The 17,032-nt window shown below is 26.2% G+C and overlaps 1 protein-coding gene across 1 annotated transcript; it reads right to left on the bottom strand.

Annotated features, from left to right (window-relative positions):
• Positions 1-219: 219 nt before the first annotated feature.
• LOC145838685 (protein FAM210B, mitochondrial-like) lies at positions 220-7,562 on the bottom strand. The gene is made up of 4 exons (XM_082946313.1): positions 7,423-7,562; positions 6,765-6,975; positions 5,113-5,236; positions 220-493 (listed from the first exon to the last, which is right to left on the bottom strand). The coding sequence occupies exons 1-4, from the start codon at positions 7,559-7,561 to the stop codon at positions 407-409; spliced, it is 561 nt and encodes a 186-aa protein (XP_082802439.1). The 5' UTR covers position 7,562; the 3' UTR covers positions 220-406.
• Between the last annotated feature and the right edge of the window lie 9,470 nt (positions 7,563-17,032).

Here is a 17,032-nt window from a genome sequence, read left to right as displayed (position 1 = left end):
TAAATTAAATTAACAGTTAATGAACTTAAAAAATGTTTTGTTCAATCACTTGTAAATTTATCATTTATTGTAAGAACTAAAATTTTCTAGCAAATCAGTTATGAAACTGTTTAAAAGTACTTCAATAAACTCTTAAAGCTTAAATATTCACTAACAGATTTATACATTATATTAAGCACCAAAATGTTCAAATACAATTAATTGAGTTTTAGTGTTCTGAACAGAAATTAATTTGACGTAACTTTGAAACATTTACAAATTAAAACAAAAACAACTCATTTTTTACTTAATTTTTTTTTAATTACTTTTAAATTTCCATTGTTTCAGTTTCAATTACATAAACAGTTAAAAAAAAAAATTGGTAAAGTGATCACAATACATAGACATAAAATTTTTGTTTCTTCCATTATTTAAAGTAACCAATTTTTCTAAGATACCTAACTAGGTAACGTATGGTTACTATGGAAACAGTGGCTCTTACAGGTACAATTAGCTGCAAATAATTATATTATAATATTATATTATATAAATATGGATAAAGTTTTGTTTGTGACAAAAAAACATTTACTTTTAATAAATTTAAAAAGTAGTAAGTTCAACGCACAATAGGGTGCACATGTTGCCCCGACCTTGGAGTTACACTTAGTCTAACTCATGGTTTCCCAAAGTGGGCGATATCGCCCCCCTGGGGGCGATTTTAGTAAGTCGGGGGGGGGGGGGGGCGATAACTAGTAAGGGGGCGAAAAGGGGGCGATTTTAAAATGTTGGGTTGTCATAAATTTTTTTTATCTTGCTATTTTACCAATTTTAGCTTGCTATTAAATTTTTGACCCTGAGGTAACTATCACCTCATGATATTTCTAATTGTTTTTTGAAAAGTCACTAAGTTAGACTAAGAAATAAAACTATACAGGGTTGCCAATTTGTCTAGAAACCTGGAAAAACCTGGAATTTGACAATTTAGGCAAAAAAACCTAAAAAATCTGGAATTTTTAACAATTTCAACATATTAAGTAGTATAATTTCGATTTGACACAAAAAAGCTATCATATAGATAAAAATATGAATCCCTTCGAGGCAGATCTTTTTGAAGTAAACGACGTACAGGAAACTTTCTTAGACTTACAAATTGACCTTCAACTTAAATAAATTTTTCCAAAGAACGATATGAAAGTTTTTGGACTCAACAAAACCTAAGGCAAAAGTGTCCAGTCATTTGAGAAAAATTTAGATTGTTGTTTATAGTTTTTCCTTCTAGCTATGTTGTTGAGAAAGCTTTCAGTTCAGTTATCAACATATTGAGCAAAAGATCTAATCTAGATATTTGTAAAGGAGGCGTTATTTTACTGATTAAGAATCAGATTAGAAAAACTTGCAAGCAATCATGAACCTCATCCTTCACATTATTTTAGACTTCAGTAGCAGAAATTATTTTATGAAAGTTTTTTTATTTTATTTGATCTTTTAAAATACTTCTTATTTAACCTGGTTTGTATTGTATTTAGGTAGTCTTTTTATAATAAAAATTTTATTAACTTATTTATTCTACAACAGGTTTGCATAATGCCTAATAAACATTAATTACGGTAGACTTCCTCTTGAGTTCGCACTTTTTACCCAAAAAATAGTGCAAACTTATATTTTCTAAAATTTAACTTAAATAAAGTCTATTACTAAGTATGTATGAATAAAAGAAAAATACATAATATTTAATAGCTATATAGATCTATTTTGTTAATGAATGTTAGTTTTATGTTTTAGTTGATTTCATGTTTATTCCTAACGTTATTGCATATTACACATTTAAATTTATCATTTTGTAAAAAAAAAATGGTAATAATTTTAGAGTTTGCATTTTTTGATTTTGTTCAAAGTGCGAACTCAAGCGGAAGTCTACTGTATTTATTAAATGGTTTATGTTCTTTTAAATCTTTTAATAGTTTTATTTTGACCTGGTTAATTGTTTAGTTTATATTTGTTGTTTACATTACACTAAAAGTTTTTATAGCATAGTGATTAAAGTACTTGTTTAAAAGAAAATTATTTGAAATATTTTTGTTATTACTTGTTTAATCTGTATAAATTAAAAAATCTTGATACCATTAAAGTTTTTAATTCAAAAGTTTTATTTTTGGTTTTAAAAGAATATAGATTTGAGGTCTCTATTTGAAATGACTTAAGAATTTTCATTTAAAAAAATCTTAAATTCAATTTTATTTCCTAATTTGATTTATTATTATTGAAAATTCTATATATTAAAGAATTTTAAACTATTAATACAACTGTTTTTTGTTTTATCTTAATTTTTAATATATTAGCAATTAGAATGTGTTGTTTATTTTAATAGTTCTACACTAGCTTTTAGTTTTTTCACTATTTTCCTCCGGTAAATTATTATAGGCTAATAACTAGAGAAAAAATAAATTTAAATATTATTAAATAAACCATCAAAAAGACTGCTACAATTACAAAACAAAATTTTAACCTAATTAAAAGAAATTTTCAATCGATTACTTTCTGATCATAGAATTAACAGTAAAATTTTGATTTTTTTTTTAATTTTAATTAAGAAAAAAGATAATGTTAAAATCAAGGTTTAGTTTCCTAAAGGTTATTCCAAGTCAAATACTATTTAATGGTATTCTACTACAAAACATATAGTTTAAAAAGTTTAAAATTAAGTTTTTAACTTTACAACTAACTTACTTATAATATATCTTAGCATTGAAAATAATAATTTTACTGCATTATCTGAAGCTGTTAATGAAACCACTTTTCATGTGAGATAACCAACCAGTCGGTCAAACTTCCTCAGACTAGATCAGAAATTATGTTTTAATATTTATCATATTATGTCTAAAATAAACTGTTCATTCTTTTATAGTTTTTTAATCTGTGATATAGTAATTTTAGAATATGCCTATTTATAAAAATAATTCAAATATTTTGTGCGGCTTAAATAAGTTACTTAGTATTAACTTCTAAATGTCCGAAAATCGTTATATGAGAGATTATTATAATGTCAGATTTCAGTTAAGATTTCAGATGGGTAACGTACGGTTATTAAACTTCGACCCGCTAAGTAACTTGAAAACTACTTATACAAAATAATTAAAATTTAGTTTTTTGAAACTCAATATTTTGAAATACACTTTCAATATTGTTTTCAGTTCACAATAGTATTTCCTAGATCACAATATTACTAAATCATTTTATTACAATTTTGCTGGAGTGTTTTAATTTTCATATTTTCATTTTTAAAAATTATGCAGCCTGCAATTACATTTTTTACGAGTTGAAACTAGAAAAGATTTTTTAGTAAATATGAATTGCTGACTACAAAAGTTGTCCATCACTACCCTAAAAGTTTCATTAGTTTCAAAACAATTTATATCTAAACAGGAGTTATTACAGATTACAAAAGGCTTTTTTAAAGTATTTTAATACACTTTACTGGGCTTATAAGAAAACAAATGTAACTTATTTTCTCAAGCCCTGTAAACTACTTTGGACATAGCCCAAAAGTGCGTGCATAAGAAGTACCAGACTAAATTACATTTCGAACACAACTTTTTCGACTAAAAAGTTTGTACTCAAGAAAAAAACTACTTTGTAAAATCGTGGGGGGCGATTATTTTTTAAATTTCTGAAATTGGGGCGATTTAGAAAATGAGTTTGGGAAACCCTGGTCTAACTTTTTGTGCGTGGCAAACCACACAACTAAACGAAACAAAAAAACAACTTCCTAGCTTTTACCACTGTCACGCTATTTACATTTTTCTGAAAACAACTCCCTATGAAGTTGTGGGTAGCTGACAAATTTGCACGAGCGTACATGATTGCATGAGGGGACAAAATTGCACGAAGATACTTTTGCATGAAGACACTTTTACACGGGTTGATTTTTACTTTTATTTTTTTACTACTGCTGCTACCCCTAACCCTTACCCTCGGTCAGTATTTTTTATTTATTTTTTTTTTTAATTATTACTATTTTTTTTACTATTACTGTTACCAAAACCTTACCCTCGGTCGGTAACTTTTTTTTTTACAAGTTAATTAATTTTTATTTATCTATTTTAATAATTTTTATTTTTACTATCACTGTTACCCCTAACCCTTACCCTCGGTCAGTATATTTTTTTTTTTTTTTCGATACATATTTTCTTCTGTTATTTTTTTATTACTCTGGTGCAAAAATGACCCTCCGTGCAAAATTGTCTTCGTGCAATTTGTCACCTCGTGCAAATTTGTCTTCGTGAAAAAGTATCTTCGCGCAACTTATTTATTTTTATATTTTTAATTATTTTTTTCACTATCACTGTTACCCAACCCTTACCCTCGGTCGGTAGCTTTTTGAGTAAATCACTAAGTGCCTCCATCAAACTTACTACAAATCGTCTGAAAACGAGTAGAATACTTTTTTGTAATAATTGATACATGTACAAAAAATTTCAGCTAAAAAATTGAAGGTTAAATTTTTAAGGTCCTATACAATTTACATATGGGTTGTTTTCAGAATAATGTAAATAGCGCGACTGTGGTAAAAGCTAGGAAGCTATTTTTTTGTGTTGTTTATTTGTGTGAATTGACACGCAAAAAGTTAAACTAAGCTCTACTTAAAAATTTTCATTTTTGAGTGGCAACAGATGCAACCTAATATACGATTTTTCTCACTTTTTTTACTTACGGAATAGTAACATAAACTTTCAAAAAAACTTGTAAATATTGAAATAATATGTATAATAATGAAACTTTATTGATTATCTGAGTTGTAAGGGTTTTTTAACAATATAACCTAACATTAGACATCAAGAATAGTTAGCTTTTAAGTGTCATAAATATTGAAAAACTAAGAAAACTATTACTAAAGTATTTAAAGAACAAGTTGATAATAATTTTTACCAGACTACCATTATTATATAATAAAATTTGAAAAAATAAAAATATGGAAAGGTTAAACTAATTTTGTAAAGATTTAAAAAAAAACTTAAATTAAATGATTTTATTAATTCAAAGAATGCTGAATTAAGTACTTCGAAAAACATCAAAAAGTCATTCCAACTTTTATATCGAAGAAATAGACAAAAGTAAAAAGTGTTAATAAAAAACCTTATGTATCGTGTAAGCAGCAATGAAGGCGGCAGAATAGCCAGCTTGTTCTGTGCTCAATGGAGTGTAATCCGCCAAGTTGAAGTTGAATGTTTGCTCCATAAACCCCTGAATGTCAACCCCCCTGCAATCAAGTTGTTTTTTAAATACTAAGTTAAAAGAAAGTAAAAGTTTTCAAAAGTTTAAAACAAAACACAGTTAATTTGAAAAAGTAGAAAATCTAAGCAAATATCAAAAAATTTAGTTATAAACGAATTATTAAATATAGTAGATAGTGAAGTAAAGCTAATGAGCGTGTTTAGACTGGTTATCTGAACATGTGCTACCCATGATATGAAGATGTAAAAAAAGTTGTATTTATTCAATGAAATGGTTGTTCAGTGAAAAGTTTTTTTTTATTTTTATAGATGTCCTAAAGCTTTCTCAAAAAATTTTAAATGTTAATTATAAGAACATAAACAAAAATGACAAAATAATATGTAAAAATTTAAAGTTATCACAAAGAAGTTTCACTTTTGTGGTTTTCCCTACTTAAAAACAGCTGATACGAGTTTAAGACTAAAGTTTTATTACTCATAATAATTTAAAAATATAACAAAATACATAAAATAAAACAAGTTTCATTAGTACAGAAAAGTTCTTCTACTGACACTATCTTTATTTACTTGTATAAATATAATACACATTTTTCAGACCATTTTTAATTATAATAATGACTAGATAAATGAGAGAATGTTTTTAAAACAGTTTAAAAATGTGTGTAAATAAATTAATGACTAAAAACATATAAATAAAAATTAAATATCATTTTTATGAATTTTCACATATATTAAAATAAACAAGTGCTTCAAGAACATACTTACATCACTTTTAAAAGCTTTTTATATGAGCTACTAAAAAATATTACAGTATTTAACAAAAAAAGTTCTACCCCACTTTAAAAAGGCTTAGACACGTCCCTGGTACAGAATATATTTAAACAAAAAAAATTAGTAAATTTTAAACAAAAAACTAAAGCTAAACTAACAAATTCTAATATATAACGCTTTAGTTCGTTTTTGAAGATGAAAATACTAACCATTACAATAAATTTGCACTAAATGACAACATTTTGAGTAATATTTATAATTATAAGTCTTCTATATTTGCAAAAAAAAAATCTTTAATATTTTAAAATAATAATCTATGTCCAAAATGTGTTAGTCTTAAAAAATAAGATATCTGAAATACCTGATACTATACAAGGTGTCTAAGTAAAATATGTTTATTGCAATATTGAATGTAAGAGCATTTTACTTTAATTGTAAACTGAAAAACTCTTTTTTGATTTAACTTGTCTGACATGGTCAGATCTTCTACATATCATATTGATCTTATTGCACAAGTGATAACATAGTAAAGAAGTTAATTAATGCTAACTTTAAAGTTTTATGACAAAACAATTTATTGAAATTCACAATATTTCAAAATGCAAAAACAAGTACCTCAGTTTTAGTTAAAAAACACTTATATTTTTTAAACGTGGTACTGTATCAATCACATTAAAAAAGATATTTGAACAAGCATTTTTTTTTACTAGCTTAAACTAGAAAACAAAAATTATAATTTAAATTACAAACAAAGCTTGTCTTTAGAGTATTTAAACAACTAACCATACGATAAGCTGGTATACTAAGCCAAGCGATAGGAGTGATATTGTAATGTGAACTCCCATACCAAATGCTCCGTACTGAGAAAGCATTCTTCTCAGTTGTGTGTACTTTGATTCATTTGGTTTCTCACTCTCATCTTTCATTTGAGATTTTTCATTTTCAACCTTGTTATGTAGTTTACTTAGTTTTGGTGATTTTTGGATGTAACTTCCTGTATTAACCAAAGTTTAAGTTATATTACAATAAAAATGTTTTGCAAAGCTGTCAAAACTTTCATTAAATAAATTTTATGAAAAACATGCTATAGAACTTTATTAGTTAAGATTTTTTAACGTGTACTATGGAAATCATTTTTTAAATAGCTAAAAAACATAAAATTAATGAAAACAAAAATTAGATAAAACCAGGAGAAATTTATTTTTTATTTTTTTAATCATAACAAGATACGCTTGAAGAAGTTCAAAACCATTTTAAAATTTGAACAGTCAAAGTTTTGTTGTAACTTTTTTATTTGTTATTAAAAATCTGACAAAGTCAATTGACTATTTTAATACATGCTTATTTGATTAAGGAAAGTATTATATTTATTTAAATAAAGTTTTCAACATATCTAAAATCTCAACTAAAAAATTACCAATTTAAATGAAATAATAATCACCTCTATTTGTTGATAGTGAATTAACAGGTATTTTCAAGGTAGAATTTATATTTCCAGTTAATACACAACATACTTTTACATTTTTTTCAAACAAAACTTTTGACAACCATCTAGAGTTTACAACTTTAATTACTGACATAGTATCTAAAAAAATTAAAATATAATTTTTTTATCTTAGTCTCAATACAAAATAACTATATCATTTAACTGGTAAATAGTTTGAACATTAACTTGTATATTTTCAACAAACACTTAGGGAGTACTTAAATTTATTTTATCAGTTGATATGATAATCTTAAATTCTAAAAATACAATACAAACATAAGTAATACAAATTATTGACTCTTTTAGTGTAAAAACTTGTTTTAAATTTAAACAATATTTGAATAAGTTGTGTAAATTATACTACTATTATAAATAACAGCTTTAAAAGTAAACCCTTTTCAAATTCTAGTACTCTAAAGCAAAAGTAGAAAGTGATCACTTGAAAAATTTAATACTTCTTAACTTATTTAAAGGATTTCAATTTCTGGAAAATTTGATAGCATTTCCTCAATAGTTAGTTGTCAAAAATGATTTTACTTGTGAATTTTCAATTAACTTTTATGATATTTTACAATAGAACGTAAATATTTAAAACTTAATAATATATAAAAACAAACAAGGTCTTTTACTAAACACAAACATAATTCAACAATTTTCTTCAATGTGTTAAAATTGTTATACAAAATAAAGAAAATTTCTAGCTTATATAGCCTTATAATTGCATCAGAATTTAGTAAATAAAGCAAAACACAAAACAAGAAATAATCAAAATTTCTAATAAACAAATTAAACATAACATAAGAGCTCTAATTAACTTAACAACGATTAAAAATAATCAAATTCTCTCTGCTTACATTATTTTGGTTTATTTAAATGAATGAGTTTGGCATCAATTCTGATCAGGTCATAAATATTATTACAACTTCATAATATTCCAAATTTTTTTTTATTGTAATTTTTTTCCACAATTAGGATTTTTAATTAAATGTTCTGATCTTGAGGATCTTTTCATTGCACTTGAAGTTGCTATACTAATTGTCATTGGTTGATTGCTAATATGATCACTTACACACTTTGGAATGTGCTCTTTAATTCTGGTTTCAAGGTGCCTAGAGGTTTGACCAATACAGCTGTTTGAACAACAGCATTCAAACGTTTAAATTACGCAATTTTTATGTCTTTTAGAAATGAGGTCTTTACCTTTGGGACTCAAAACCGAACTTGATGTAAAAATAACTCTAGGTCTGGCAACACAATATACTTTTTCCGTTAACTTTTAATGTTTCTTTCAATCTGAGTCAATTTTACACCTGCATAGCACAAAATAAAAAGAACTGGACTCTTCTCAGGACCGTAATACTTTGTGCAAATTAATTTATTAATTTCAGTTTTAAAAACTCTATCAATTAAAGGATTAGGATATCTGTTCTTTATTACCATTTCTTTCATAACATTTAATTCAATCTCAAAAACTTCTGGAGAACATATTTTCTAAGCTCTGCGGAATAAGGTTTTAATTGAACCAATTTTTCTCCTCTTCCTACATACAATAGGATTGGAAATTAAGATATTGAACCGTAAACAAAGGTTTTCTGAATACAGAGGTGATAAATTTATTATCTTTTCTTTTAATCAAGTCATCCAAAAACAATATTTGATTTATTACTTCAGTTTCATTTGTGAATCTGGATTTCTTAAATAATAAAGAGCAACTTCTTCATTGTCACTAATAATGAAACAATTGTCTACATATCTTACGTGCTTACACCTTGAACATTTTGCACTCCAAATGACCAATAAATATATTGGCCAGTTTAGGTCCTAAAGGGGACCCCATAGCTATACCATCAAATTGATGGTATAATACATTGTTGAAACTAAATTCAACTTAAGATATATTGTGAAAGATTCCTTCGAATTTGTGGAGGAATTAAGATATCAGAAAGCTAATGATACTTTTCTTTGCTCTTTTAATGTAAAGAGCTTATTTACAAATATACCTCTGAATTTTGATTTGTGATTGATATTTGTGCTGATACTCTATTTAGCTTAGAAAATCCAGTTCTTAGGGAAATAATTTTGTTTCACTAATGAAATTTGCAACTGAAGAAGTTGAATTCAGTTTCAACAATGTATTATACCGTCAAATTGATAGCAAAGCTATGGGGTCCTCTTTAAGTATAATAAAAACTGGATATCCTTTAATTTATACAGTTTTTAAAACTGAAACTAATAGATTAAATTACACAAAGTATTACGGTCTTGGGAAGAGTCCAGTTCTTTTTATTTTGTGCTATGCAGGTGTAAAATTGACTCAGATTGAAAGAAACATTAAGAAGTTAATGGAAAAATTATATCTTGTTGCCAAACCTAGAGTTATTTTTACATCAAGTTTGGTTTTGAGTCCCAAAGGAAAAGACCTCATTTCTAAAAGACATAAAAGTTGCGTAATTTACAAGTTTGAATGCTGTTGTTCAAACAGCTGTATTGGTCAAACCTCTAGGCACCTTGAAACCAGAATTAAAGAGCACATTCCAAAGTGTGTAAGTGATCATATTAGCAATCACCAAATGACAATTAGTATAGCAACTTCAAGTGCAATGAAAAGATCCTCAATATCAGAAAATTTAATTAAAAATCCTAATTGTGGAAAAAATTACAATATAATAAAATTTAGAATATTATGAAGTTGTAAAAATATTTATGACCTGATCAGAATTGATGCCAAACACATTCATTTAAATAAACCAAAATAATGTAAGCAGAGAGAATTTGATTATTTTTAATCGTTGTTAAATTAATTAGAGCTCTTATGTTATGTTTAATTTGTTTATTTAGAATTTTGATTATTTTTTGTTTTGTGTTTTGCTTGATCAACTAAATTCTGATGCAATTATAAGGCTATATAAGCTAGATGTTTTCTTTATTTTGTAACAATTGTAACACACTGAAGAAAATTGTTGAAAAATATTTGTGTTTAGTAAAAGACCTTGTTTATTTTTATACAGTACTGTAGCAGACTAATGTATAATATTAGTACTATATGTAAATTTTTAAGAGGTATGAAAATCAAGGACAACTTCATTAAAAATTCACTAATTAACTATATTCAAGAATAAAAAGGGTACTACTAGTATGGTTTTTACTGCTTTATTAAGTTCTATTTTTTCAGTTATAAAATATTACAAAATTATTTGCATGTTAAAAGCAATGATGACTACTTTCCAAAATGTCATTGCTTAGCATTTTTCATGTACATTTAAAGGTAAAATTGTGACAAACTGTAATTTACAAAGTTTCATTACACTAGTGTCACTAGGGCAATTGTAAAGTTATGGAAACTATTCAATATAGTTGAAACATCAAAAAACTTATTTTGAAAACTAAATTTAAAAATAAGTTTGGTTGGATCTTTAATTTAATTTCAGGTTAAACCTGAACCAGATAAAATCTTTTTTTTTTAACCAAGATCAAACCGGAACCACATTTAATTGTTTTGTTTTTAATTTAAAACTGGTTACATCTAGATCTTGGCAAGATATAACCAGGTCCGGCTAGACCAAACATTTTGATCAAGTAGAACACTAGTTGAGATGTTAAACTTGTAAACTTTGTTAAGTAAATGACACCAACAAAACACTTAATAAATTTTTAAGGTATATTATTTACTTTTGGTTAACTAAGTAATATAACTATTCTAAACATGAAAAGTTATGTTGTTGAATTTTTTCAAAGGCAATTAGTTATAAAGGTTCTGTGAATTTTGTTATAATAAAAGACATCATAAAAACCTTCTCACGGTAGAAATTGTAAAGAAAAATTGGATCGCAGTTTCAGCAAAGTTACTTGCTTATTTTTCATGAAAATTTTTATATGTACTCTACATGACATCTTAAAGCACCTAATTTAAAAATAACCCAATTTTTCAACTCTACTTGGCCCTTGCAGTTTTTTAATTAGGTATAAAAGTTCACTTAAAATTGAAACAAAAATATTTTTGATAAATTTCCACCAATAAATTATTTCAAGGGCCAAGTAAATTTATACAATGTAGTAAAATTCAAGTGTAGCAGTAATTTTACACCAATTCTTAAATGCAATATGTATAATATTTTAGGCTAGTAACTGTAAGGTTACAATTGCAATGTGAAACATCAACTTTTGTAAGTTTTGATTTTACCTCCTAAGATATTCAAAAATCACAACAATAAGTATTATTTTAAAGGCTAAACATAAAACTAAAACACCACCATAGATGCTAGGTTAGGGTACGGGTGTGCAACGCTTTTAATCGGTGGGCCGGATATGGAAAAATTTAGTCCCTAGTCGGCTGGAAAATTTCAAATTTTTAACTACCACATCTAATAAACGGATCTGGCAAGATAATTCTGTTTTAGACCCTTATTGGCCGGAGCCGTACCCTAGTTATAAACTATTATCCGCCCGGATACTAGTTATAAATAAGATCTAAATCCACCCAGATCATATCTTAAAAATCCGGATCCGGCCGGATGCTAATCTTTATGGGTCCGGTAAATCACTATTTCGAAACCATTTAATTCTTAAACATTTCTGAAGTATGACATTTCAAATTAATGTTTATTAAGTATTCAAATTTTTATTTTTATCATTCCTCTGGAAAAAAATGTTTCTAACTTTATAGATACTAAAATTTAACCACTAAAAACTACTCGATTAACTTGATACAAACTTTGACTCGTTAAGTTTAACTTAAATTTTGTCATTTCTTTGAATTTTATTGTCAGACTAGGCACTAGGGCAGGGGTCGGCAGGCAGTTGGTGCTCGCGGGCCAAATTTCAAGTTTTCAGAATCTTCGCGGGCCACAGTTTTAGTTTTAGTGATATTTGAATAATCTTTAGGCTTTAGTTTTTGTCACACCAGAGATAGTTTTACTTTTATTCAATTCATTACTTTAAATGACTTTTAGCTACAAAAATAATGCCTATTTTATATATAAATATCTATTGGAATATAATTTACATTGTTAAATATACTTTAGTCTTGATAGAATATGTACTTTCTTAAACACTTAATGAGTTAAACTTAATAAATTATTTTTATTGTTTTACCTACAACCTAATTCTCTATAAAAACCGAGCTTGAAAAAATATTTATTGGTCACTTTTATACATTTCTTATGTTATGAACCACCTTTTCATATTTAAAAAATGTTAAATACTGAAAATAGATTTTGCGTCTAAATAGTTTGTACTCTTTTGATACTTAGTAGTTAGTTAATTAAATAAAATTAATACCTATTTCTACTGTAGATAACCTAAATAAATTTTTTAACATAGTTAATGCTCGAATACTTTAATAAAATACTTTATTAGTATTTAATTAGTCTTATAAACGGTTGCCACTTCAAAATCAAAAATGTCTGAATTATATTAAAAGTTTATTAAAAGTTAAAATAGCTAAAATTTCTAGCTTTAGTTCCAAAACAAAGCACAAAAATAGGTAAAACCATTTAAAAGCAAAGGTGCAATGCACAAATATGAAGTTTTTAAAAGTACTACTTTTTGCATCTATTTTTAGTATAAAATTAAAATAAAGGTAAAAAACCAGTCTTAAATAATATAGAAAATTTTTAAAGATACTGTTAATCTGCTTTAATTTTTTTAATTAAATATAATTATATTGTAGATTTTTTGTGTCAAATCGAAATTTTATTACTTTACATGTAAAGATTGTTTAAAATTCCAGGTTTTTTCGATAATTCTCAAATTTAAGGCTTTTTCAGATTTTTTAAGTATAAATTGTTAAATTCCAAGCTTTTCAAGGATTTTTTGGCAACACTAGTTGTTCACAGTTATATGTATACAATTAATATAAATAATATTTAAATTATATCAGCTACAAGAATTAAAATTTAAAATATATTTTAATTCAAACAAACACTGTGCATTGAACAAAACATACATAATAAATTTAATTTACCACACTTTAAAGCGAAAAAGTCAGTCCGAGTGATCAAAACTAGCCTGATATTTTAGCATAAAAAAAGCAATTCAAGCCAAAAACTGAAAAAATGACTAAATTGGACTGAGATTTGAAGTCTTCAAATAGTCATAGTCTGAGTGTGTGTCAATTTTTATTTGTTTATTTGATCGAATTTTAACTATTTTGATAAAAATGTTTAAACTTTATAAATTACTATTTCTCAATCTAGTTTGAATTAAATAGGTAGTTTCAAAAAACAGCAACTGTTTATATTAGTATGCAGCGCATAAAAACTAATTTATTTTGCAAAAAAAAACATTGTTTGAAAAATCAAAAAGTATACCTAACAAAAACGTTTTTAATTTATGTCATATATATTGTTTTAAATGTGCAGTACACACTTAGATAATTAAATGTAGAAACAATAATGTTAGAAAATTATGCATAAACTAAAGTTTATCTCGTTAAGTATTAAATAAAAAGTGGTTTAAAATGTATGCATCTTTGTACACTGGTTTGCATAGGAATTAATTCAAAATGCAAAGAAAACTTCTAAAAATTAAAGGTGTCAAAACCAAAATCAAAATGACCTTATTTTATGTTATTATGTTATTTTAAATGTATTTGTGCACACTAAAATATAGCATTTAGTAACAAAACATCTGTAATAAGAACTTATGTATAAAAAACGTGTGAAAAAAAACAAAACTGTAAGGAAATGACATTTTAGTTAATTACTGTGCATTACTTTTGTACAAAACGGAAAACATTTACATTTAGTTTATTTACAATATAGGTATCATATAATTATCTTACTAATTTAAAGCATTTTTATACTCTTTTTATAGAAAATAATTTGCTGTTGTAAGAAGAAAGTTATTATGAAATTGAGAAAAAAAGTAGTGGAATGCTAACCTGTCTTTTTCACATTTTTAAACTAAATAAGTAAAGTCTTTTAATTGTTTCAAAATGTTATACAGGGACTTAAAACTAAATTAATCTAACAAATTTAAATCAAAATACAATTTTGCTCAGCGGGCCACATTTACATGCTCGCGGGCCGCAAAATTTTCTTTCGCGGGCCGCATTCCATTCAAAAAAGTAACGTGCTCGCGGGCCGCAGATTTACCCTTCGTGGGCCGCATTTGGCCCGCGGGCCGCAGTTTGCCGACCCCTGCACTAGGGTATTGTTATTGTCACACCAAATTCATTGACAATTGAAAATCTAATATTAATGTACTTTTGCATTGATATAACTGATTGTTTTGTATTTGCAAGTCTTGCAAAAAGCGTCAAGTTATTCTTACTGAAAAAGCGAAAGTGGTTTAAACTCTAACTAAAATGCTTTTACTACAAAGTTAATTTCATGATTAAAAGTACCCTTCCCCATTACTTAAGTATTCACTTCATTTATATGTCTAAATAAATCTACCATGAATGCAAAATCTGAGAGCTAATTCTTATTTAAACTAAGTAAAACCTTTATTTTTTCTTTTTAAGTTGCCAAGTTTTCGGTTTTAGACCTTAAACACGTCTTAAAACTTCCCCTCAACTTTATTATATTATATAAAGTTGAGTAGTTTGACTGAAAATATTAGTCAATTTCTTGTTGGAAAACATTATTCCTAGTTTTTTTAAAACTTATATAAACAACTTACTAATATTCGGAAAAGACTGTCATTTTTGACTCGTCTATTTTTAATGAATGTTGATGACATTGTAGATTACCAAAGGTAGATATGTAATCAATTAAATTTCAATAAATTCTTTGCTTGGGGTAATTTGACTAAAGAATATCCAAGTGAGTTTGAACAAATAACGACAAAAAGGTGTTTTTATAACTATAAAAACTAACACTTAAAAACACTTTTCTAAAGTCGAACTATTAAGTTTTGTTTAGTAAAAATATGATACAAAACTATATACAAGTTTTGTAACCTTGGCGGGCCTGTCACTTCACTCGCCGGCCGGTCATTTTCATCCGCGGGCTAAAATCCATTGAAAACTTTATGGGGCCGGTTATTTCTATTAGCGGACCGTACGTTACCTCACTCTATTTTAAATAGATAACTAACCTAAAACTTTTGACTAAATTTTACACCACTAAAAAATGTATAATAAAATGTTTTCACTATAAAATCTAAATATTTCTACTTATACTTTTATAAGTAAAACAGGTTAAACATTTAGCAAACTTTTCTTTAAATACTTTAACAGATTAAACAAACTTAAGTTTAAGCAAATTAAAAAATTAACATTTCGAAGTATAAATAAATTACAATGAATTTAAGAGTTACAATTAACTTGCGCTTTTATATTTAAATTTAAAACAATATTTTAAAGTATGATAATTTAAATTAGGTTTTGCTTAATTTTTTTGTATGAAAACTTTACCAAATATTGTTTGGTTGTGTTGTAGTAGTTTAAAGAGAGACTTTTATAACAAGATTCAAAGAACTGTTTTTTATAATACAATATGCTTTAAAATATTAAGAAAATTTTAAAGATCCTGGTTTAGTAAAGTTTATAAGTAAAAACGTGCTTTCATACTTTTAAAAAGTTTGCTATACAAGTTTAAATTAAATAAAGTATTTTAACTATAGACGCAAAAGTTTGAGTATGGCGGAAATCTAGAATTTTTTAATATCATAGTTTTTTAATTTAAAGAAACAAGAATTTTTTTTTGATGGAATATAGTCCGAAAATTATGAGTTTTTGAAAGCCAAAATCAATGGTTTTTCATTTATAACAGCCTTACTTTAAAAAAAAGTTTGGAAAATATAGTTAAATTATTTTAGAAAAATTCATTCTAGAAAGTTTAGTTTAAAACAGCATAAACTAGATTAAAGAGTTGTAAGCTTTTTTTAGTTTTTACTACTTATAGATTTCTATACGTTATGCTTGTTTGTAGTCTTTACATCTCATGAGTAATTAAAAACTAAGACTATATATTCCGGAGTTTGTATTGTAGAGAAAAAAATGTTTTTGTGCACAATTTACTAGGTATTTGAAAATTACACGAATAATTATCTTAAAATTTGTAATGATTGGAGGTGATTATTTTTAAATTTTCTAAATCGGAGCGTTTATGAAAAGAAGTTTGATAAACCGTGGTTTATACTTAGTAAAACTATTTCATTATACTTGTAACTATTTTTACCTTTATAAAAACAAAATTGCTGTAAAAAAATACTAAAATTCAAAAAACTAACCTTAAGATTAATAATGTTGGACATCGACGTGAATGTTTTATTGTTTTCGCTTCGATAGTCCAAAAGTCGATATGATAAATAACTTCATTTGTAAATTGTTTTTTTAATAATTTTTGAAATTATAAAAATACTTTGGTTTTTAAAAACATTGTTTCGAACAAATAATAGCAACCGTTAAGGGACGCATTTTCCTTAATGCTTTGTAGAATTAACTACAAATCACGCTGGGTATCATGCTTCAATTAGCATCTTTTAACTAGAATTATGCCTTGATCATGCGGAGCTGTTATGCAAACGAGATGTATATAAGCAGCCGATCGAATGAGAGAGCAAGTCTTACCAACTTCATGTCAAGTGGAAAGCAGCTCCACGTCACTTGGCGCTTTGA

This window comes from Thalia democratica, chromosome 6 (assembly GCF_965202585.1).
Source record: "Thalia democratica chromosome 6, ktThaDemo2.hap1.1, whole genome shotgun sequence".
Taxonomy (NCBI): Eukaryota; Metazoa; Chordata; class Thaliacea; order Salpida; family Salpidae; genus Thalia; species Thalia democratica.
Note: the sequence above shows the minus strand (reverse complement) of the source record. Positions and strands in the feature narration are given on the sequence as shown.